Consider the following 23126-nt stretch of genomic DNA (forward strand, 5'->3'; position numbering starts at 1 on the left):
GCAGCCGCAGCACCGCAGCGAGGCTCCACCCCCCGCTGAGGGGAGGGAGGGGTCTCTTTTCCTCCGTCTGCGGTTACATTTGATGAGTGACGGTCTTGGCCAATGAGAGAGGAGGGAAGGCGGGGTTTCTACTTGATGGGCGAGCCTCTGGCGCAATGAACGCGGCTCCCCCCCCCCTCTCTTTGGCTCGGGAAAAGCAAAACGCGAGAAGCTGCCCAATGGCAGCTGCGCGGGGGTCTCGTTTAGCCAATGGGAGCCGCGCTAGGGCGGGCCGCGGCGCGAGCACAGGGGACGGGTCGCGGCGAGGCTGGCGGAAGCGGGGCCCTTTCCCAGGCGGCCTCGCTCCCCCTGCGGCGCGCGGGGCGATGTGACGCGACGCGACACGACGCGAGGAGCCGACCTGACACGACCCGCGGCGGGGCCGTCCCGGAGCAGCTCCGGCCGCTGCGCAGCGCGGGGGGCTCGGGCCTGCCTGGTAGGTGCGTGCAGCGCCCGCCCTGCCCTGCCCCGCCCCGCCCACTGCCGCGAGCGCGGGGGTCGCGGGGCCGGGGCCGCTTCTCACTCTCCGCCCCACTCGCTGCCAGCTCGGGCTTGGCGACACCCCGGGCCCAAGAGTCCGGCGATGCGTGAAACCCCCGCCGCTGGCAGGTCGCAGCAGCTGCATCGCCCGGCGCCAGGCACCCCGCAGCTGGACCCCGGGCTTCCAGCCGCAGGAGCTCGCTGCTGCGCCCCTGCACCAGCGGTACGGTGCGGCGGGATGTAATGCGCCATTGCGTGGATCACACGTTAGAGCCCATTGCACCTTGCCCCGCACGTGTAGGGGTGCCCAGGCGTCTCAAACTGGTGATCGGTTTGTTTCCGTGTCGCTTGCCAGGCCTCGCTTTTCTTCTACCGAGTCCTTCAGAAATAGACATAATCGCCAAGTATAATGTCCTCTGTCCCAGCAGGTCTCAGGCAATCGGGACTCGTAGTAGACATGCTATCTTTTATTAGATCAAGATCTTTGCGAAAAAAAATTAAAAAAATTAATTTTGACATCAAATGACTTATGCTGATACCACCAGGTATCAGGAATACCATTTTTTTTTTTCAGAGATTTTTCCAGAATCTTTTGGTTATCAATGAGGTTTTTTAAGTCTTCATGATTAGTATATAAACTATTAATTTATTTTCTCCCGTATTCTTCGTCACTTTGATTCAGCTTAGAACACAAAAAGCTAGAAATTTCCCCACGTTTTCTTATTTGACATCCTCACCTTACATTGAAGGAGGGGGATTGGTCTCTCCTAATCTCTTACTGAGAAGGTTAGCCCCCCCCCCCATGAAAGCTGCCCTAGTCCCGTGGCTCCCTTCTCACAGGTATTTGGCCACGTTTCATACCACCAAAGCTTTCAGTTGGACGCAGCTCGAGACTGTACAGCCCAGCATTCCCTTCCAGTATGTTCCATCTTCTCTCGGTCACGGGACCAGAAGGATTTACAGACATATCGTTGGATAGTCTCTCTTCTAAAATCGTAAATCTTTTAAGCTATCTCGTTTCACATGATGTTGAGTCACCGCTGGAACCGGTGGTTCCAATGTGTATTGTCACTGGTGGAGGCTTGCCAGATGACTTCGTAATCCTGTCCAAACTTGTAGTTATGTCTCGTATTTTTATTCAGGGGAGACAGCATGACATCCTGTTGTCCTTGCGTTTCTTCCTGAATTCCCTATCTACTCCTCTTAAAACGGAGCTGTCATTGATGATTGTTTGTGTTCTTGGACTGGTGGAAGAACCTCTAACGAAGGACAAGTCAAGGAAGGTCACAGCAGTAGTTCCATCATAGTCTATAACTCAGGGGTGGGTAAAATACAGCTTATGCCAAAGGATTTTATCCAGCCCCCGGCAGGCCCCTAAGGCCCACCCAAACCCAGGCGGGGGGGGCACAGCACAGCACAGCACAGCTGCTGGATTGGGCTTTCTGCCAGTCTGCCTCACCCACCACTAGTGCCAGAGGAAGTAGGCAGGTGGACTGGCCTGGGACCCCTGCAGGCAGGACGTGCTCAGCCAGGCAGATGGGATGGGGTCGGGTCATGGGCAGGTAGGGCACAGCAACTGGGAGTGGGATGGGTGGCCAGGACAGGATCATGAGGTGGTGACAGTGCAGGGCCAGGGCCCATCACAGGGGCATGAGGGGAATGGATTGCAGCTCTGCCCTGCCCCTGCACAGTCACTACCCCGCAATCCTGGCCCTGGCCACCCATCCCGCTCCTGGACACCGCTCCCCACCCTGCTGAGCACGCTCTACCAAGTAGTGTCATCACTGCCCCTCCAACCTAAATAATTCCCCAACCCTGCTATATATATGGATAATCACACCTAAAGCAAAAAATCAACTCTTCCTTTCTAAACATTCTCCATAAATCCTACTTTTTGGGCAACATATTTATATCCCAAGATTCCCACCTAGCTGTTCCTCCTCACTAACAAGGGGTGAGTACATACAGACTTCAAGCACTGTTTGCATTCAAAACTCATATGGCCCTTACAAAGAAACATGAAGCAAATGTACCACTTGCTATGTCCGTCTGCCTCCAGACATCAGATCCTTAGTTTCACCCTCAAAATTTGCATTTGGAGTTCACTTACTCCAGGTTGGGTGCCTATGTTTTGGGGGTGGGAGGTGCCACAGGATAACACTTTCTTCAAAGAAAAATGGATTTGGGCTCTAACCCCATGTTCTAAGAAGTTTTGCAATATAAACATAGGGTGGAGGTATGACCTGTCAGCATATCACTCAGGAATAATGCTTGTTTGGGGTGTGATACATTCCAGCTTCTTCAGACAGTGATGGCTGTAGGGATATGTCGTTTGAGGTGATACATGGAGCATATTGTCACAGGAAGTCAAAGCTGGATAATTGATGAGTAATTGTTAACATAAATTTTCCTAAAAATCAGTCACATTTTGCTTAAATGTCAAGTCATGTTGATGAATATGGAGCAAACCTCTGCCTTATTGGTTCATTAGCATATAGTTAATTCTGAAGGATATTTCTCAATTGTTTTCAGCATGAATCATTAAGAGTGATTAGCCTTCCCATCCCATTTTCTGTTGTTATTATTTACATTTTAAAATACACTGGCCAAGGAAGTGTTTCAGCACGTGTTCCAAGTGGTGTATTTCCTTTAGTTGTCAGAATGACAATTAGGTTCTTAACAGATGTTTTTGTCATTATACTGCTCTTAGCTATGTGCATTAATAGATGACAGATATTTAAATGCACTACTACTATGCTTGTGAAGGATTTGACTAAGAGTGATTTGTTATGTGATTTGTTCTACTTGCATAATATCATGACAGAATTTTCCTATGTTTATCCTAGTCATAAAGGTACACAATTTTATGTTTATTTGTTCTTAATGTAGTGTAGGTTATAAGAAGAAATCTATTTTCATTTTTGCAGTTTCCTCATATTTGGGTGTAGCAAGTCTCCAGGGGCTAGGAACCGTAGACATTCATCCAGTTTCTTAAAAAATGCTTTAACATTTGAATTACAAACTGTTAGGGCTATAAAGATTTTCTTGGCCGTTACTGATGGCTGATATGGCTGGTTAATCATCAGCTAATGCCAATCCAATAACTGATATTTAGAAACAGTGCAAGGCATTTTAAATTACTGACATAAATAAACCTTTTTTGGTTTGTTTTACATTTAATACACAAATGTGCCTCTTGCCTGCTCCAGCCCTCAACAAGGAAGGGGGTGACCACCTTAGTCCTGTGCACATCTCCCCCTCACCCACAGCTCCTACCCACAGCCCCACTCAGCCCATGCTGCTATCCTGGGTGGGGTGGACCCTGTTGCAGACAGTGGAGCCAGGTGTGTTTGGAGCCCCGGAGCATGCTGCTGCTTCCATGCTGGTGGGCCCTGTGCAGCTGAGCTCCTGTGGCTACTGGGGAGAAGCTGCTTTTGCAAAGGCGCCCAGTGGAGCAGAATGCCCACGCAGCATCTTACCCTGCCGGGGTGCGGCCCATCTCCATGGCAGCCCCATTGCTCAGACCCCTGCTGCACATGCAGCATTGCCGCGCAGTGGCAGCAGGAGCCGGTAATGGTCCTTTGTTGTTGAGTACGGCACCCTGTGGTCACTCCCCAGAGCCCCCTCTTCCTCCTGCTGCTTGCTGGGACCCGTAGTCTGCCATGGGCTTGGGCCAGCAGCAGGGTGCAGGGACTGGGCTACGCTTGCCAGGGTGCTCCAGGCACGTGGCCATAATTATCGGCTGCCATAAAAAAAGACAGTAGCATCGCTCTTCCTTTTATTGGTGCCAGTCTTGTAGCCAACTGATATATCAGTGCACCCCTACAAACTGTGCACTGAGCATTTGAAGAATGTTTCCACTAGAATACGTGAATGTGCCTGAGGACACTACACCTTTACTTCCTAGTCTGAGGGTTTTCCGAGCCAAAACGACATGGGCATCCCAAAACCCTTCAAGTTTCAAGTTGTTGGACTTGAACCTGCCCAGGGTATGAAGACTAGAAAGAGTTAAGGAAACAGATTTTAAAAACGGTAAATAGACAAGTCTCTCAAAGATGTTCAAGAGAGATGGAGGATATTCCAGTCTTCTGTAGAATGGTTTTCTGTACGTGTGTTTGGGCAGAAGGTTAAATTGCATTCTGTCAGAGACCAGTTATAGTACAAATCTGGTATTTCTTTCTTCCTTGGTATGCATCTACAGACCTATCTATCTCCTCATAGGCTTTTAACTTCCAGTGTGTACATAATTCCCACTTATATGAAATATGGGTGTCTATTTAACATTGCCTTAGAGCGAATTTAGAAATCTTTCATAGTAATATGGAATCAGCTAGGAAGCAGAGAACTACCAAACGCACAGTGTAGTTTTGTACATAGCAACATGAGGCTAACTTTTCCTGGAAACATAAGCAAGGCGCAAACAGAACAGCAAGTTTAGATCAATACAGGTCCATTGGCTTGACAGTGTAGAGAGGTGGTGAGAATCTCCTGTAAAACTGTGTTCTGTATCCCTTCCTGAGAGAATGTAGAACTAGAGCATCCGGAGAAATGGTGTCTCTGCACTGCAGAGAGAATAGGAGAAGATTTCCTGTCTCTTGGTTAGAGTTCCCTGCTTTTTAGGGCTGAAATCAGAAAGGGGTTGTGAAAATCCCGCTCTGTCTCTGGCATCAACTATCACTTTTGTCACTTTGAGACTGTGACCTGACACAGAGGAAGTAGATAAGCTGTGTAAGCAGAGAAAGCCGTATGACGCTGGATCTAATCCACCTCTCACATACACATTTAGAATGATGATAAAAAGTGGTGAATTCCTTAAATGACCTGTTCTTTTCCCTGCGTTGGCACTGTGACCAGATAAACTTTAACATTAGTGGCACACATGGCACTACTTGCAAGAACTACATATATTGCCCATAGGATCCTGCTCAAGTGGGGTCCTGATCACCAGGTGGGGCCCTCTAGGCTCCAAGATAGTAAGTAGGCTGCCTTTAACAGTGTATAGGGGCTAGATATCAGTTAGCCAAGTCATCATAAAAATGGTCTTTAACTATTTTGTTGTTTCCCATTAGATCCTTCAGTCTGCTGCTGTTTAGCTTTCAAGACACTTCAATGTGCTTGTTAATTGTTTTCCACTTTATTCCACTGATTATAAAAGAGATTGCTCTTGTAGAAAGCGTTTTGGAGAAAAGCATTCATCATAGGTTTCACTGTCAGTGATCAATATAACATTCTTGCGTCATAGTCCTGGAATAAGTGCTAAGAACAACTAACAACCCTAAAGAATGATTTTAGTCCTTTACAAACCCCAAAACAAAGTAATCGTAATTTTGAAATATATTCATTAAGACAAACTGCACAAAAACTCCAAACATGGATAATTTAGAATTAAGGCATTTTGTCATGGAATAAAATGTTCTCTCATTGAAGTGGGATATGAATGAAGAACATGGTAGTTTGCACAGCTAGCATGCAACACACATTAGGGGTTAAGAATTATGAATCTATTAGGGTTGGGGGGACAGCAGGACCAAAACAGTGATAAGACCAGTATCATTGAAATAACAGATGTCTCAAAGAAATACTATAGGTATAGAGTCTACTGTAATAACTAAGGTGACATTGCGAAGGATTTGGACAGCAAGACCAAGAAAGTAGCCTGTTGCCTTTGAAGTTTTAAGATATTCACTATTCTGTCTACACCATCTCTTGACTGTTTTTTCCCCCCTTTCTTAGGTTGTTGCTGACAAACAGAAATTCCCTCTTAAAGCTGTGTAAATGAGAATGTCCCTGGCTCAGAGAGTGCTGCTGACATGGCTTTTCACGTTACTCTTCTTGATCATGTTAGTGTTAAAACTGGATGAGAAAGCACCATGGAACTGGTTTCTTATATTTATTCCAGTCTGGATTTTTGATACTATTCTTCTAGTTATGTTAATTGTAAAAATGGCTGGACGTTGCAAGTCTGGCTACGACCCACGCAATGGCTCCCAGAACATTAAGAAAAAAGCCTGGTATGTCATTGCAATGCTGCTTAAATTAGCCTTCTGCCTTGCCCTCTGTGCTAAACTGCAACAATTCACCACCATGAAACTAGCTTACGTATTTATTCCCTTATGGGCCTTGCTCATCGGGGGCATGATTGAGCTTGGATATAACATCTTCTACGTACGAAGAGACTAAGTTGTTACAACTGTTTTTTTCAAGCCTGTCAGTGAATGCCACCAAAATTACTGGACCATCGTAGTTTGCTTCAACCTCAAGTTCCATACAAAAAAACTGCAGCTAAGATAATGGTCATAAGTTGTAGAGTTGATCTGGACCAGTCGGGGGACATAAAGTGGATTTGCTCCATTTTTTCTATCACAGCCATGTTCATGTAAATAAAGTTACACTTGACTTCACCTTTGTTTCTAAATATGATTTACTGGATTTGAAATAGAAATGCATGAGTTCTATGAAAAGGGATCTAAAACAGTCATCTACTCTAAATGGTGCAGCATGTTGCTTAAGCCCTGGAAGGAAGGGCCGTCTCCCCACTCTATATCCTCTAGTCAGTCCCAGGAAGCTACTCACAAAGTTTAACGTTAATTTCTTAGGTGTACAGAATTTGCTTTGAGATTCTCCAACAACTGAAGACAAATAAGAGCAAAGGTGCAGTAAAGTGACTTATACTCCCCACCCCCTTTCCTAAGGATGGTTTTCCTGGACTCTTCAGTATTGCCTTGCCCTTACACAAGCACAAGCAGCCTGACCCCTAAATGTAGCTGAAGCAATTTGTTTGGGTGAACTACCCACTGTTTTGCTGGAGTGAGGGAAAGGCTGAATGGATGATCATTAGAAAGGTACAGACGTTCTAACGAGGATTACCACACTAGCAGATGCAACTAAGACCTTTCTGTCTGCACCCTACATATCTTCTTTGATAGCCTGGGCACAAAGGAAAGAAAAAATGATTAAGAAAATCTTCCCAGCCCTCACTCAGGGTAACCAAAGTTTCTATTACGTATTTTAGAGCTCCCTATCAACAGTGTGTGTGTGTGGGGGGGGGGGGGGGGGGGGGGGGGGCGGAATCAGATGAGTCTTAATTTGTACCTGACAATCCTGAGTTAGCATATCTACCCAAATCCAAGACTACACTGAAATCAAGACTACCTACCCAATAATTAGATTTTAGACATGGAAGATTGAGTGTTATAGTTGTCCATGTAAAAACTCAAATTTTGCAGTTGCCTTAAATTAACCACTCCCCCTCACCCAAAACACTGACGAGGGAGAAGGGGCTGGAGCCCTGTTCCTTGCCCTACCCCCCCCAGCCTGACCCTCCCAATGCCTGTCCCTGCTGCCACCCTGTGTCTGTTCCCCTGCCACATGCACCTCCCCACCATGCCTGTGCTCTCCTCCCTCCTGCTGCCTATCTTCTAGGCAGCAGCTGTGGCTCCAGGGCAGTCAGTAGTGGCCCCAGCCCAGGCTGGCCGTGAAGGGTCAGTGGCAGCCATTTCAGGCCTGGCCAAGTCAGAGCTGACACCAGAGCCTGGGGGGTGAGCGGGGAAGGCAGAAGCAGCAGCAGGGGGAAGTACAGACCCTGCTATGATCCCCCTCCCCCTATTTCACTAACTAGCTTATTCTTTTATGTTTAAATACATGCCTAGATGCAGAACAGGCATTCATTTCTAAGCAAAAGAAACAAACCAAAAGTGGTGCAGGCTGCTTGGACACGTTTGGACACTTATCTTGCTGGGATCCTTTGACCCTAGCTGACTTTCTGCCCTGGGGCAAGGGGCTGGACTCGATCTTCAAGGTCCCTTCCAGCCCTAATGTCTATGAAATCTATGAAACCCCAGCTAGTCAGATAAAACACCATCACATTAATAAGTTTGCAATCTGCACCACGTCCTTGTCTGTTTGAAAAACTGAAATCCAGCTAGCTAACCCTCAGCCCCCACCCCCAACCTAGGTTTTATTTAAGGCTTCTGTCAACCCTCAGGTCTAAAATACTCAATGCTATTCCAACTCATATTATAGGCATCTTCAGCTGTTGTTAGCTAAGGAGCAGGCAGGGAGAAAAGTATGTCCTTTTTAGCCATTGATGAGTACCATCCCCTTCATGATAGTCTTACCTGCCAAGAGGAGAACTATGGTACCCAATGCACGTGTTGAATTTGTACACAATTCAGCTCATTCCAAGGCCAGATTAAAATCTCACTGAACTGTCAACTGTGGACCTTCACTGGGTCTACTGTCACATACACGTGGACTCAGAACATGTACTGAGACAGGCAAGCCAGAAATCATGTAGAATCTAGGGTGGGATTTTTATAAATGTTTTAAAAACAAGATTGACTTTTAATTCTACTCAAAAGGATGGATGGGAATGAGGAGCAAGTTACTCAGGAGATGGGGGGGCTACCCACCTGCAGAATGAATTCTTTTAAGCTACCCAACCAGATCTAGCTACACTTGCAGACAGACAATGAAGGTAACCTGAAAATAGTTGAGCACTTGGGCAGTCCCAGCAGCAACTTTATTTAAACCCATCAGCAACTTTATTTACTAACTTTATCAGAGAGATGGGAAAGGTTGGTTTTGAAATTGCTCCATCTGGCAGAGAGAATGCAATAAATCAGTCTGTGGAAGTCAGAGCTTACAAGAATTGTGCTTAGTTGCCTAATGGCCAGCTAGTCCCAGAAAAGTTTCTGTGGCTGCATTTAAATAGCCATCAGTATGAAGATTTAAATTGTGACTGAAAGTATTCTGTCATATATAATGCATATTTGTAATCAAACTGGTAACACAAGCTTGAGCACTGCCATGCACTGAAAGAAATTATTTCTGTTAAAATCATTGTAAAATGGTCAGGTTCACAAGCTTTGCATATATCTCCAGCTTCTGTTACAATTGTAGAACTGTAATAACTTAATTATTTCTGTTCTTCTCACTCTATAGTATTGCGGGGGGAGGGGGGGATGCAGGTTTTTAAAAGGCACCCTTTTTCCTCAATAGAAAATAGTTTTCTTGCAACTTGACTTTATATTTAAAACAAGAATTTTCAACTCCAGGTGCTGCCCAAACCTTTGATAACACCGTGGGAGTAAGTTAAACATCATCATTTCTTTCAGCTCTTAAAAAAAATACCCAAGTTTGATTCTTTTTAACTTTTGCAAAAATAACAAAAAAATACTATTTCTTAGAAAAGACCAACCCTTAATACTTTTATATTCTTTTAACACGTAAAACATTTACCTCTAATTAAGCTTTTTTCTCCTTTCACATAAGTTAAGTTTTTCTGCATGTCTTACTCAGTTTTTCCTAAAAAAAAGTGGGAATAAAAAACAAAACAGATTTTTTTTTTTTTAAAGTTAAAATGTGCATACGAAAATAGTCTGCTAGCACAGAACAGCAAAGGAGGAATCATCTTATCCCATAATGGCTATCCCACGTTCTCTTGAGGAAAATCACTGCAATCCTTTATTACCCCCCTTGTGTTGTAAGACATTTTAAGAACCAAGTTCATCTTGCATTTGATTACAGTAGGGCTGTCCAGGCTGGAGCTTCTAATTTTGTGGAGAACAATGACCACGTAATAGAAACCTGAGCTATGGTTTTCTTAGAGTCAGGCAATCAAAGCTGCCATCATCATGTGACCATTAAAAAAAAAAAAAAAATGAGAGCACTTGAGGATATATTCCAGCCACCTTCCCCCAATGGCAGATGGAAGAGAGCTGGTAAAGCTTCAGCTTCATTATTGTCCAGGTCAGAATGAGATAGTCTCCAATAAAAAAAAGTGTGTGTAGAGTGGATGGACAGTGCAACAGCCTTTCATAGGACTAAGAAAAGATTTCAAAACTAAGCAGGAAACAAGTGCTACAGCACAACTGAAATTAAAAGTACACAGTGCATTTTATAAACCAATACAGCAAGATGTGCACGCATTTTAGTCTAACAAATGCATTTCTCAGGTGACAGAAGAACTCAGCTGCATGTTGTGGTGACAGACACAAAGCTTGTGTTATTGCTTACTTAGAAAATGACTTTAACTATCTTGACCCATCCCATGTTAGTGTCCAATGCCCAGTTCTAATCACTTAATGTATGCTGTGCTCATTACTCCCCACATGATACCAAGACAGCTTTCACAGCTAGTCACTCTGTCTTAATGCACCTGAGAAAAGTAGCAATTGCCTTCAAATGCAAGTGCCTGCACAACTCCAAACACTGACGTGTTCATCCAGGTGGATTGCATTCCAAATAATAAAATATTGCAATCATTTCCTTCAAACATCCCTAAAACAGTAACACATTCATTTGCATTTACACTGATTTACAGAAAGATCTGTGTGCATTTCTACTTCAGGCTATGTAGATTTAGGATACTTGCAATTAAAATGTCGTCTAATATTATACAAGATGGCTTAATTATTCTGATTTCTGTACCAGCATTTGGTTTTAATAAATCAGCTGATTTAAGTGAAGGGGAAATTAATTGGGTACAGAGTTGTATACAAGAATTTTGGATTCTGCAGTTTCCATGGAACCTCTACCAAAACAACTAGCAAAAGTTGTTTTTATCACCAGTATAGCTCAGAGCCTGCAAACTATCAGAGCTAAGGGGCCCGGGGTAAAAGCAAGGTGATGTACTGAGGGTAGAGCCTACTGGCACATGACAGGGCTGCATTAAGCTGACTACACCACTTCCTGTGTGGGAGGTTGCATGTGCCAAGTAGTCTTCTGAAGCAGTTTTGTAGCCATCTTAGGGCGCACGCACCAATGCTGGCTGCGTCGTCTTGGTTGAGGCTGCCTCTATAGTTAGCGCGCAATAGAGCGCGCCCTGTCCAAGTTTGCAGATGATACTAAATTATGGGGCAAAGTTAACACACCAGAGGGTAGGAAATGGATCCAGGCAGATCTGGACGGGTTGGAAAAATGGACAGAACAAAATAAGATGCAGTTCAACAAAGACAAATGCAAAGTGCTGCACCTGGGCAACAAGAACCACCAACACAATTATAGGCTGGGGGATGACCTTCTCAGCAGCAGAGCAGCTGAAAGGGATCTTGGAGTCATAGCTGACTCCAAGATGAACATGAGTCGTCAACGTGACAAAGTGATCAACAAGGCTAACCGCACTTTATCATGCATTAGCAGATGCATGATGAACACGTGGCATTGGTCAAGCCGCAGCTGGAGTACAGTGTCCAGGTTTGGGCACTGCACTTCAAGAGGGATGCAGAGAATCTTGAGAGGGTTCAGGGGAGGCCACTCATATGGTCAGAGGCCTGCAGGCAAGGCCCTACAAGGAGAGACTGAGGGACCTAGATCTCTTCAGCCTTTGTAAGAGAAGGCTGAGAGGTGATCTTGTGGCTGCCTATTAATTCATCAGGGAGGGCAGCAAGGAATAGGAGATGCTCTATTTACTAGAGCACCAACTAGGAACAATGGCCACAAATTGACAGAGACCAGATTTAGGTTGGACATTAGAAAGAACTTCACAGTAAGGGGTGCCAGAATCTGGAATGGGCTCCCAAGGGAGGCGGTGCTCTCTTCTACCCTGGGGGTCTTCAGGAGACTGGACAATCACCTAGCTGGGGTCATCTGACCCCAGCACTCTTTCCTGCCCAGCACAGGGGGTCAGACTCGATGACCTACTGAGGTCCCTTCCGACCCTAACATCTATGAATATAACATGTCCAGTGGGCTGGGTACAATACACAAACCTGACATTAGCACTGGCCATGGATTAGTGTTGTGGGCCACAGGCCAGGCTTCATGCAGCCATGAATAAGTGCCACGTTTTTGACGATGATGACTATACTATAAATACTTGTTTCTGATAAAGGCAACCACCATTTCTGAATCACCAGATGCTGAGTGAACAAAAAGCAGGAATTTGGTGTCTCCATGTAAACAACATGCGTGTCAGGACATCAAAGTAAGGTTGTTTCCAGAACTTCCCTTCCTTTCCTGTACAGCATGTTGTATATCCAGTGGAACCTGCACACCATGTCAGCTTTATTTGCTCTGTCATGGTGTATTTCCCCCATTTTTTACTAAAATAAAAATATTAATCAAATACCTGTATTTACTTACAGTAATCCACACTGACACTAGAATTGTTTCCAACAAACAGCATTTTAGCAGTTGAGTTCATGAAAGACAGGCGCCAAATTTACCATTTCAACTTCTAGCAAAAATTAGTAGAACTGGACATAAGCATATATCTACATGAGGCAACGGCATAAATCTGTCTGCACTCAAGGCTGTTGTAAACAGTCTGACCTTGTATAAACTAGTAAGAGCATGACAATTCAGAAACATCATAAAGTTTGTGGATGTTCTACCATTTAATACGAGTCAAGCAATACCACTCTTTTACAACAGGCTGTCACACATTATATGCCAAATTTATTTATGTTTACAAGCCTGTATTTTCTAATCTCATCCTAATTTTGGATGGATTTAACATCCTCTGACATGTAAATATTAGGGAATGGTCTTTTATTAACTTTTAATATATCATTTTTTGTAAGAATCATTCACTCATCTGAAAATGTTTTGCACTGATGAACCTTGTGACACATTGTGCTTTTATTTTACATATTATCAGCCTTTATTTGGAAAACCAATCATCTGAATAAATTATCCTGGGGCCTAAGTACCTTCATTGTTGATCAATTGATGTGTCTCCAACAATTGCTTTCAGAGCTGTTCACTTCTATGAACACCTTCTGAAATGACATTTTACTTGTAGAACTGAACAGAATTAGTATCCTGCATGGAAAATTATTAAAAACCCAAGTAAATGATGAAGAGGCCTTATTAAACCAGAATGAAATCACCCAGCAAAAGCTGATAGTTCAGGCAGTGACTCTTACGTGTTTCCATTGCATGTAATTGAGGTTGCCAATAAAGAAAGAGGTACACAGTATTAATGACTCTGAGAAATTGGAAATCAAGGTGATGACAGCCACATCAGAAACAAATATCCTGGTCTAGAAGAAACACATTTCTAAAACTCTGCATACCAAATAATTAACTGGGACACCACTGATTGCAAAGGCATTGATGCAACTACTGCCTCTGAGTACATTATAGGTGGCCTTAATAACAGATTTATCCAATTTTCTGGAGAGCAAGGAGGGGCCAAGAGGAAAATAAAGCAATGTTTGAGTTTCCCGCAAGATGGGAGTTAGCACAAAAAGTAACATTATACAAAATTGAAAAGCCAAGGAGGGTGCAAAGCAGGGGTGGGGATTGAAGTACCAAGCAGGATTAGTTTCAGTGACTTAAGAAGGCATGAAAGGTTTATTGCTGAAGCAAAAGTCTGAATATGAAGATGTTGGTGGCAGGAGTAAAAGGTTATATTGTGGGATCAGTAAAAATCGAAGTGTGATCTGTGTTAAACAACAAGTGAATGACTTGGGAAATAAACATTTTCAGAAAAGGTACTCCCCTCTATACAACCATGTCCAAATAAACAGGCAGATGGAGGACAAAGAAACACTATCAGGTTTTTTTCCTGTTTTTTGTTTTTTTTTAAGCAAAACTGAAAAAAAAAAAAAGATGCATCTATAATCAGTAAGTCACTCTACTCAGATCTTTACACGTTAGAATAGGAAAGAAACTAATAGGTAGCAATTTCGGTGTCGTTCATATTCCAATTGTGAAGTACCATGTTCAAGGATTGCCAGATGATCACCACAATAGTCTGAAACAAAAGACAGAGAGAGGCAGGAACCAGTAGACTTGCTTCTCATTTTCATAAGGTTTCATAGTTGTTAGGGGCTGGAAGGGACCTTACAGATAATTGGGTCCAGCCTCCCTGCACTTGGGCAAGTTAAAAACATTCTGACTTGTAGTCTTTTTGCATTCCCTGTAAAAGAAGTATTTCTCTGTTATTTTTCTATAGTCAAAGAAGTGCTTGAAAACTAAGCATTTTCAGGGTTCTTCAAGTCTAACAGGTGATACCTCGAGTCCAACAAGTTTCAGAATGAAAAAAAAAAAATATGGAAATACTTTAAAAAAAAAGAAAAAAGCCAGACATTACAGGAAAAAACCTAAAGATTTTATGTATCTACTGTGGTCCACAAACAAGTTTAAGCTGTTAAAGTGTCCCTATGCTATATGCAAGTCATGTTTATAATTATATTTGTTAAGCTGCTCTCAAAAATGAAGCCTATTTTCCTACTCTAGACTTAGATCAAGATTAAGACAGTTTAACATTAAGAAGTTTAACATTGACAAAGACCAAAAATACTTGACCCATAGTAGATGATCCACATATGGATCGCAGGCATAGAAATCATTTAGAAAAATGGTTAGAAAAAAAGGGCAGAAGTAGTTAAAGCTGGTTTAAATCAACCTCGTGTCTCTCGCTAAGCCATCTGGAACACTCCTACTGCCAACTTTGTGCAAAATACCAAGCGAAACTTCCCCATCTGCTCTAAAATTATATTAGACAGTTAGTGCAGAATAGAAGAACAGAATGCGGAAGCACGTGCACAAACCGTGTGTGCATGTTCACAAAACCTAAAAGGAACTGTGGGCAGAAGTTTACTCGTAAACATGAAAGCAAAGAGAGGAACTTGGGTTGTATTTGTCAGGTTTCCTATGGTCACATATGCCATTTAAAGTTCAAATCAAATTATGCTGGATTATCAATGGCTAACACTACAAATTGAATCTGTTTTTGGGTGAGGGAAGAGGATAGGGGAAGTGAGGATGCAAGTTTGGTAGCTTTGTCTGAGCTAGACCTGACGTAATTTCTACATGGGCACTAAAGGAATCACCAACAGTCATATCTGAGAGATTCATGTGGTTGTTTGTTTACAAACAGAGAATTATGGCAGTCTACTAATGATACCAGCATTTGAATTATTAATACCTTGGCAGATTATTTAATACATTTTTAACTGATTAAGGTGCTAGTAAATGGAAGGCTAATGGATTTCACTGCGTGCAAGTATAAAACAATACATTTTGGATTTTATCAGAGCAACCTTGTGTGTTTTTGAGTAAGTAAATTATATTAAAATAACAAAGGGCCTTAACAAAATAGAATTAGCAGTCACATAAAAAGTAGTACATTATTCTTTTGCAACAAATGTGACCATTAGAAATTTGGCATGAAATCATACCATTGATAGCTTTAAGGATGCAAAGACTTCTGAAAGTTTTAAGGAAAATAGCAAAAAATGGCTCATAAATATGGAAGGTTTTAGGATGACAGACTTAGGATCTTAAGTCTTTTACATTTAATTGAAAATGAAAGCTGCAGTGGAATTTACTGATATATGCAACTACCTGAAAAAATGCAGAGTTTGGATATGTTTAAAGCTAAAACTGCAACATGCCCACACAAAAAATTAAACGAATAATTTAAAATTACAGAGAGTTGACCATTACCCTATCAGATGACTAGCAGTTGGAATGATCTTTCCTTAGCCATTTTGACAGAACGTACATAAATAGTATTGAGGAACTTAGAAGGGCTGGAGTAAGAAGCTGTGGAAAATTAACACGGACACCCCTGTTATCTTTCCTGTTAATGAGAATGATTCTGTCTTACACTCAAGATAATGTGGGCAGGGAATTCCCCTTGAGGCTTATTGGCAAGTACCTTTCTCCCCTATTATCCTACAGCATTATCTATTTCTATCAATTTATGAAACACAAGTCCAAACTAATTCCTTAGTGAATTACTTCATGCATCAATTTAAGAGACTCCTAGGTCTCTGTATCTATCCATTTTAAATGATGGAAACCCTTATCTTTTAAAGAAACCCTGCTCTAATTTACTCAGAAATTGACGGTTAAGAAGAGTTCCATTTCACATTTTCATTTAAGAGCCAAGTGTTGGCTAGTCCTTCTAGAGTCTACAGGGAGAGAAGTGAGAGGAGGAGTTGCAACTCACCAGCTGCCAGTACACATACTGGGCGCATGTCCTTTAGGTAATGTGCATTAAATCTAGTACCTCCAAGTGCCTATATACAAGCACTGAGGCTGGTTCAACATGCTGGAATTCCAGTGCATCAAGCCTCCTTGGTCCAAACCGGCCTCCTGTATCTCGTGTATCTGCATCCCCGTGCTTAAAAGTGGCAGCGGGAGCGCTTGAACTAAAGTTCATTGAATTGACTTTAGTTCTCATGCCCCTGCTGCCATTTTTAAGTTCAGGGATGTTTATACACAAGATGCGGCAGCGCTCTCAGACCTGCTCTAATTAAAGCACCACTCCTTCCCCCGAGCATGTGTAAAAGAGCCTTCCATTGTGAAGTACTAGAAAAATGCACATTAGCCTATTTTAATGTGCATTAGGTAAAAAGAGCAATTTTGGTGATGCTTTAATGCACATTAAAAGAAGCTAATGCACATTAAAGTGCATGTATAAGACATACCCACAAAGATGCGAACTGCTACTGCTAGTGTGCAAAGGAAGCCCATTTGCTCCACAACACAGAAGGACTGTGGATAAGGCTTTGCCTCTCCTGTTCAACTGCTAGCATCTGAAAACAGGCTTGGGAAAAGCATTTTACCAGCAACCATAAGAAGCCCTGTGCAGGGTATTCAGGCATTCTGATTGATTTTGCCTTACATATCAGAATGCCATACATGCTACCTCTGTCTGCTCCAACCCCTCGCTCCAGAAAGGAGCAAGGGCATAATTGGGTCCTACAACAAGTACAGTGCAGTTAGAAACATAATTTAAGAGGCAGCTCAACTGAAGTATCATTTCTTTTTTGCAGACCCAAAAATAAAACCAATTTGTTATTATGAACCTTTATTAAGTGGCTCACATTTCAGTATAAATCACACTAAAAAGATTTGTTTAAAAAAAGCTATTTACACTACAGTGCTGACACATTTAAAATGAAAAAATTGGTATAAATAAGCTCTATGGAAAAGCCTGGAATTGTCAAAAAGAATTCTGGCTCATCTTACAAAAAATATATGTTAGATGTCAGCTCTACTCTAAAACCTACAACTCAAATTATTTAAAGACTTCGTTATGTTAAACCTGCAGTGTTTACAGTGCATCTGGCCCTAAGTGCTTTGATACTTCACAGTTATGGACAGGCACTGAGGAATGTTACAAAGCTACATAAACTATTTCTTGTAACAGACGCAAAGGCAAGTCACATGCTTGCCTCACAGATCTTATGAATCTTTACATTATTACATCATTAAGTTTAAAAAGTAATTTAAAACCGTATGTACAAATTTAGCACAAAAAGTCATCCTCTCTTTGTCCATGCAGATTTGGATATGTTGAACCATGTTGTCTTGTATCATCCAGACTCAAGCGACTTCCAGGGCACAACTTGTCCTGTAAGTCTTTGTTGCCAGATTCAAATTTAGAGTCCGCTTCAAACTTAAATTCTGTCAATTCAACATGATCCAATTTTGTTTTAACATTCTGACGTTCCATATCATTAGGTGCCACTGTCTTTTCAGGAAGATCAACATTCATGGATTCCTCTTTAATTCGGTGAGATGAAATAAGTTCATGTTTTATCTGTGTGAATTCCTGCTGTACGTATTTAGTTTGCAACGTATCTGAAAATTTGGTGTCTTCGGAGGTATTTCTGCCTATCGTACAAATTCGGTTGCCAGTCTGAAGTCCTGTGACCGAAGACATGGGGTCTGCAGGTGTGTCTGCTTCATGGGTGCTTGAATTTTGAGAACCATCTCCCTCCGAGTGATATAGCTTGAGCCTGATATGCCAAGCCAAACTGCATACAGCTGAAACCGTCTTAAACTGGTGCACAACATTCCTTGGAATAAAATAAATGTCATTATCATATAACTGAATCCTGGCATACCGAATGCCTTCCCTTCGCAGTTGGTTAAGCTTTGCATCATCAACCCACTGGACACACTGGAAGGGGGGGAAAACAAGACAAGAACTAAGATGAAAAAAAATGTACTCTGAAGCATGAGAAAAACTTTATTGACAGTTCAACAAGATACTTGCCTGTGAGAGTGGAGGCTCATGCAAATCTAACTGCATTCGCTGAACTACCTCTAAGAAGTCTTCAGCATGGAAACAAATTACATCTTTGGTTATACGAGGCTGCTTAGACCTACAAAAAACACCAACATGGTACAGTTAGGGCCACAATTTACAATTGTTCCAGTTCTTGTTACTACTTTGTTTTTCTGTCCCCTGCAACAGGAATAAAGCAAGCAATGCAAAAAAAGAAATTCTACCATTTCAGCTTTAAAATATTTTTGAACAAGCTTGTTAAAATAACTACCTAATTAAGTGGAATATGCCAGCATTTGTATTTGTTAATTAGCTCTAATATCTTTCTAAGTAGTAACAGAAGAACGGGTAGCCAGTGAGATCAACCACCTGTGACCAACCTCTGCCTTTCTAGAAGCTCCGAGCCACCCACATACCCTGCACAAAACCTACTACAACATAAAAAAAGAAACCTCCCTCAGCAATCCACACCCCTGGCTCACACATTACCCCATGCTGGAATCTATCAGAAAGATCAAAAGGGATTACACTTAAGAGAAATATTCCTAACCCTTCCTTCCACAGCTCGTAACTTGCAAGCCTCTGAACCTTAACTAATACTCCAGAAACAATTTTCCTGCTGGATCACCATACAGCTGACCCTGCCAACTCGCTTCCACCATCACTTCAATCAATATGCACCAAAACATCAGAAGCCATGAATTTTAAACCATGTCGATCACAGAAGGTGATGTCTCATCTAATGCACCAAATCCCCTCCTGGAACCTATGTGACTGAAACTAAACAACCGTTACTCTCTGTAATAAACTCACAGAGAAGTGATAATGGGGGGGGAAACCTTAACACTTCACAGAACCACCAGGCTACCTCTGACTTCACAGTCCTTGTATTCACTCAAAGGGAAATCTACAAAATACCATTAGGAGACGGGCCTGGGGACAAAGATTCATAACGTTACTGGATATAAAAAATTTGGACAGAACTACAGATGGTGGTTTCTAGGCATGTTACAATTTACCTGTCCCTCTGCTAACCTCCCTGCATTCCACAGGTAACATTTAAAATTGTCTAGTTCTCTTCCATAATTTGGTTTATCCAATTCAGCTGCTCTATACTTGGTTTGATAACTTATTTGCTCCACAAGTTTCTTGCCCTCTTCCTTTAACTCCAGTATATAAATAATTACTTAAAAGCAGTACTTTTACCTGCATCTGCTTCATTCCTGGACTTGTAGAAAGGTAGTTTGTGCCCAAAAGCGTGTCTAACATCTCTTCCAACTATTTAGCTGGTCCAATAAAAGATAATACTAAACAAATCTCGCTTCATATTCCTTGGACCATCACTGCTACAACACTACAGAACTATTTTCCCCCCATGAAAGATGAATGTTTCAAGTGTAAGTGTGTCCCATTAGCATTCCATCATCTTTGAAACGGTAAGCCTATCATCCACTTCAGATAATGCAAAATCCAAATAAAGAAATCTTTTATCTGCTCAACAGGTTTCTCATATTACTTCTTATGGCAGGGGCAGGCAATTATTTCGGTTGGAAGGGCCACTTAACAAGTTTTGGTGAGCTGTTGAGGGCCACAAGGGTGGCCCCACCCCTTGACAACTGCAGCCCCTGGTTGCCATCTAGGGACTGGAAGTCCCGCCCTCTAACCCCTGACCTTTGCCACTGGAAGTCTTTCACATTGCCCCTACAAGTACTCATTTTGGAAAGGGGGTTTGCCATCTTGGAACCAGAAAAAAACAACAAATTATATACTAAAAAAAAAAAAATCAAACATCCACAATAACATTTTCATTTTGTTTTTAAAAATATTTTTGTCCTGATCTGTGCGCGTTTGTTTAGTGTATATAGCGGTGATGGTATAAGAGCTCAAAATTGTCAGGACCGAGGGCAGTCTAAGGCTATGGCCAGTAGCCCGGACCGTAAGGTGGGGTTTTTCCACGACAGAGTTGAGTTAGGCACGGAAGCGTATTCGTTTTACAAAGAAAGCTTTACTTACGCTGCCGATGGTCACAGTGCAGAAAGGAAACTTGCTTGAGTTACAGTTGCACGCAAACAAATAGAAGTGAGATCTCTTCTCGCACCGAACCGAGATGAGTCGTCTATGTGCGACTCTGCACGCTGAACACGGGGGATACGTCAAATTTTCCACTATGACGGGGAGTGGCTAGAAGCTGATCAGGCCTCTATGTCCTCCTCCAAGACACACGCAGAGTTTGCTAGGCTCCACAGCGCGCTCAGAGTTCCCCACGAGATGGTTGTGGAGTCCTCCAACTTGGGCGGAAACTGCTCTAACCTTTTATACGGCTAGCGACCCAATTGCTAGCTACCACGTAGGAATAATTTAGAATTGACCAATAGTGGGACACTAATTTGCATACACGTGGCGGGAGCTTTTTGCACCGGGGTTCTCTCTCTGCAGCTGAGAAATCCACCATGCAAAGAAAGCTCCATGTGGCGGGAAAATTCCAATGTGCCGAGGCACTAAAAAACATTGGGTTATGACAAAAATGAAGTCTTATGCTTGTATATTGTCATGGGTGTGTGTGTATGTGGGGTGTGAGGGGCGGTGTGGGGGTATGTGTGGATGTGGGTGTGTGGGTGTGTACATGGGTGGGTATGGGGTTTGTGGGGGGGCTGTGGGGTGTGTAGAAGGGGACGGTGGCTGGGGATACATGCATAGGTGTGTGTGTGCATGGTGAGGTGTGAGCGTGTGTAGCACAGCAATGAGTGGGGCTCACTCACTGCTGCTCTTCCCCTGTGCTGAGCAGCAGTTTCTGCCCAGCACTGCCGCTGAACCTGGATGGGCAAGTCTGGAGCAGGCACGGGACTCACCAGGCTGGGGCTGTGAACATGGGTCCCTGCCAGTACCGCGCAGCTGGGGCCAGAGGCGGTGGCAGCTGGAAGGAGCAGCTGCTGCCTAGAAAGGCAGTCTAGCCGCAGAGCTGCCCCAGCCTGATTGTGTCCAAGGGGTGGTCAGGCAGGACCAAGGGACCTGCCACAAGCCAGATAAAGCCCCTTTGCAGGTCGGATCTGTCCTGTAGGCTATATTTTGCCCACCCCAGCTTAGGGTCTTTCTGGATAAGGAATGAAATTAAACCAAGGCAGGCAAGGTGGTACAAATTAGTAGGGCTGTGAGAAATTTCAGCAGCTGTTTTGTTTCAGACCACTTTGGTGCCTGAAACACCGAATCCAAATGGAAATGGAAGGCTCAGAAACATCTTGGAAACAAAACGAGGCATCTGAAATGTTTTGGAAATGTTTTGTAGATGTTTCAGAAAATGTCAGAGTTTTGGAGCTAGGCCTGCAGGGAAACAGCTGTACGCTGCTGCCCTGCCTCACGACTCGGCTCTGCAGGGATCAGAGATCCATGCTGGGGGTCTCCTTGCCAGCATGAAGGGCAACAGCCCTTGCCCTCCCCCAAAGAAGCCGCCCACGGCCCTGTCCTGTTCTCTGCTGCGGCCCCAAGCTCCACCTGGCTGGGCTTCAAAGCAGATTTGGAGGAGAGTCGATGGAGCAGAATCTCCGAAACAGATTCCGCCGAAACAAAACAGGACACTGATCCGAAACACCAAAATGAATCGCTGTCCTCCAAAACTGCTGAATCCGAAACCGAAATGAAACAGCCATTTCGCACAGCCCTTCTAGTTAGTTAAGTAAAGTACTCTGAAGATCTGACCTCCTCTGCATCTTCTTCCAGTGCATACATCTACTCCCTCCTCTTTGCCCCCCCATTCTTCCCTCCACCATTAAACCAGCCTGTAACTGTAGGATCATTTGGACTTTGTCAAAGTGCACGCATAAGAAACCATGTCACAAAAACCCACCAATTTCAACCTGTGACATCGGATTATGCAGCAGACGGGCCTGACCACAGCAGTCATACATTTGTGACATTAAGAGTTTGTTAACTGTAACTTATACAGAGCAAAGACATACTGAAAAAGCTCCAACTGGTACAAAATGCAGCAACCGATACTGTCAGCAACTACAACATCCATCACAACACCCCATTAATAAAGAGCCAGAAAACAGAAAAAGACAGTTTTCCAGGCTGTCTTGTCACACAATAACTATATTATGGCACCAATAACACGAAACAAGCACTAGGAAAAGGTGCGTGAGCACTGGAAAGAAACTGCAGGAGCCATAAAATAATTCAGTTTCCACAACAGGCCTGAATGGCAAAATTACACTTTCTGTCAACATACATATGCAGTGCCTACAAAGTAATCAAGCCACCTGTTCCAACCAGTTTGAAAATAAGAGAAACTGGGTGATAATCAGATACTAGAGTATGATGACAGCCAAAGGTTTAGTAGAGTTCTACAAATACTTCCTGAAGAAAGACCTAATATTAAGTGAATTTTTGCGACTCATTGCTTAAAAGAAGTGCATCAACACTGTCAAGTTAAAGTTAACAGGATTTTTCTAACTAAGTTAACAAAAACATCATCCATGTATTCTGGGAAATGTTAGAGTAAGTACTGTGAAATGCTGTGTGGAGCTCAGGCCCTTGTAGAGCTGTGAGGTTTGTGTGTATGCACAAAGGACTACGGGAAAGAAGGGATGGAAGACATGGGCCAGCATCAGGGCATGTTTCCTCCTTGCTGAGC

At 43.1% G+C, this 23126-nt stretch overlaps 2 protein-coding genes across 4 annotated transcripts in view; one reads left to right on the forward strand and one right to left on the reverse strand.

Moving 5' to 3' along the window:
- Positions 1–274: 274 nt before the first annotated feature.
- TMEM60 (transmembrane protein 60) lies at positions 275–6920 on the forward strand. Of its 2 annotated transcripts, none has more exons than XM_019487501.2 (2): positions 275–479; positions 6253–6920. In XM_019487501.2, the coding sequence occupies exon 2, from the start codon at positions 6295–6297 to the stop codon at positions 6697–6699; it is 405 nt and encodes a 134-aa protein (XP_019343046.1). In that variant the 5' UTR covers positions 275–479; positions 6253–6294; the 3' UTR covers positions 6700–6920. The 2 variants fall into 2 exon arrangements, with proteins under 2 accessions (XP_019343046.1, XP_006266650.1); XM_006266588.4 differs by having other exon boundaries at positions 275–475.
- Positions 6921–17273: 10353 nt separating this feature from the next.
- Positions 17274–23126, reverse strand: part of RSBN1L (round spermatid basic protein 1 like) — a 68141-nt gene continuing 62288 nt past the window's right edge. For both annotated transcript variants that reach the window (XM_059725825.1, XM_059725824.1), the window contains 2 exons: positions 18485–18593; positions 17274–18388 (listed from right to left, as the gene is read on the reverse strand). In XM_059725825.1, coding sequence (XP_059581808.1) covers positions 17732–18388; positions 18485–18593 — 766 coding nt within the window. In that variant the 3' untranslated portion in view covers positions 17274–17731. The remainder of the gene's footprint in view (positions 18389–18484; positions 18594–23126) is intronic.

The sequence above is a fragment of the Alligator mississippiensis genome, chromosome 4 (genome assembly GCF_030867095.1).
Source record: "Alligator mississippiensis isolate rAllMis1 chromosome 4, rAllMis1, whole genome shotgun sequence".
In the NCBI taxonomy this organism is placed as follows: domain Eukaryota; kingdom Metazoa; phylum Chordata; order Crocodylia; family Alligatoridae; genus Alligator; species Alligator mississippiensis.

What these genes read in the sequence shown, in the direction of transcription:
- TMEM60 (XM_019487501.2), top strand. Translation starts at nt 6,295, where the DNA reads ATGAGAATGTCCCTGGCTCAGAGAGTGCTGCTGACATGGCTTTTCACG.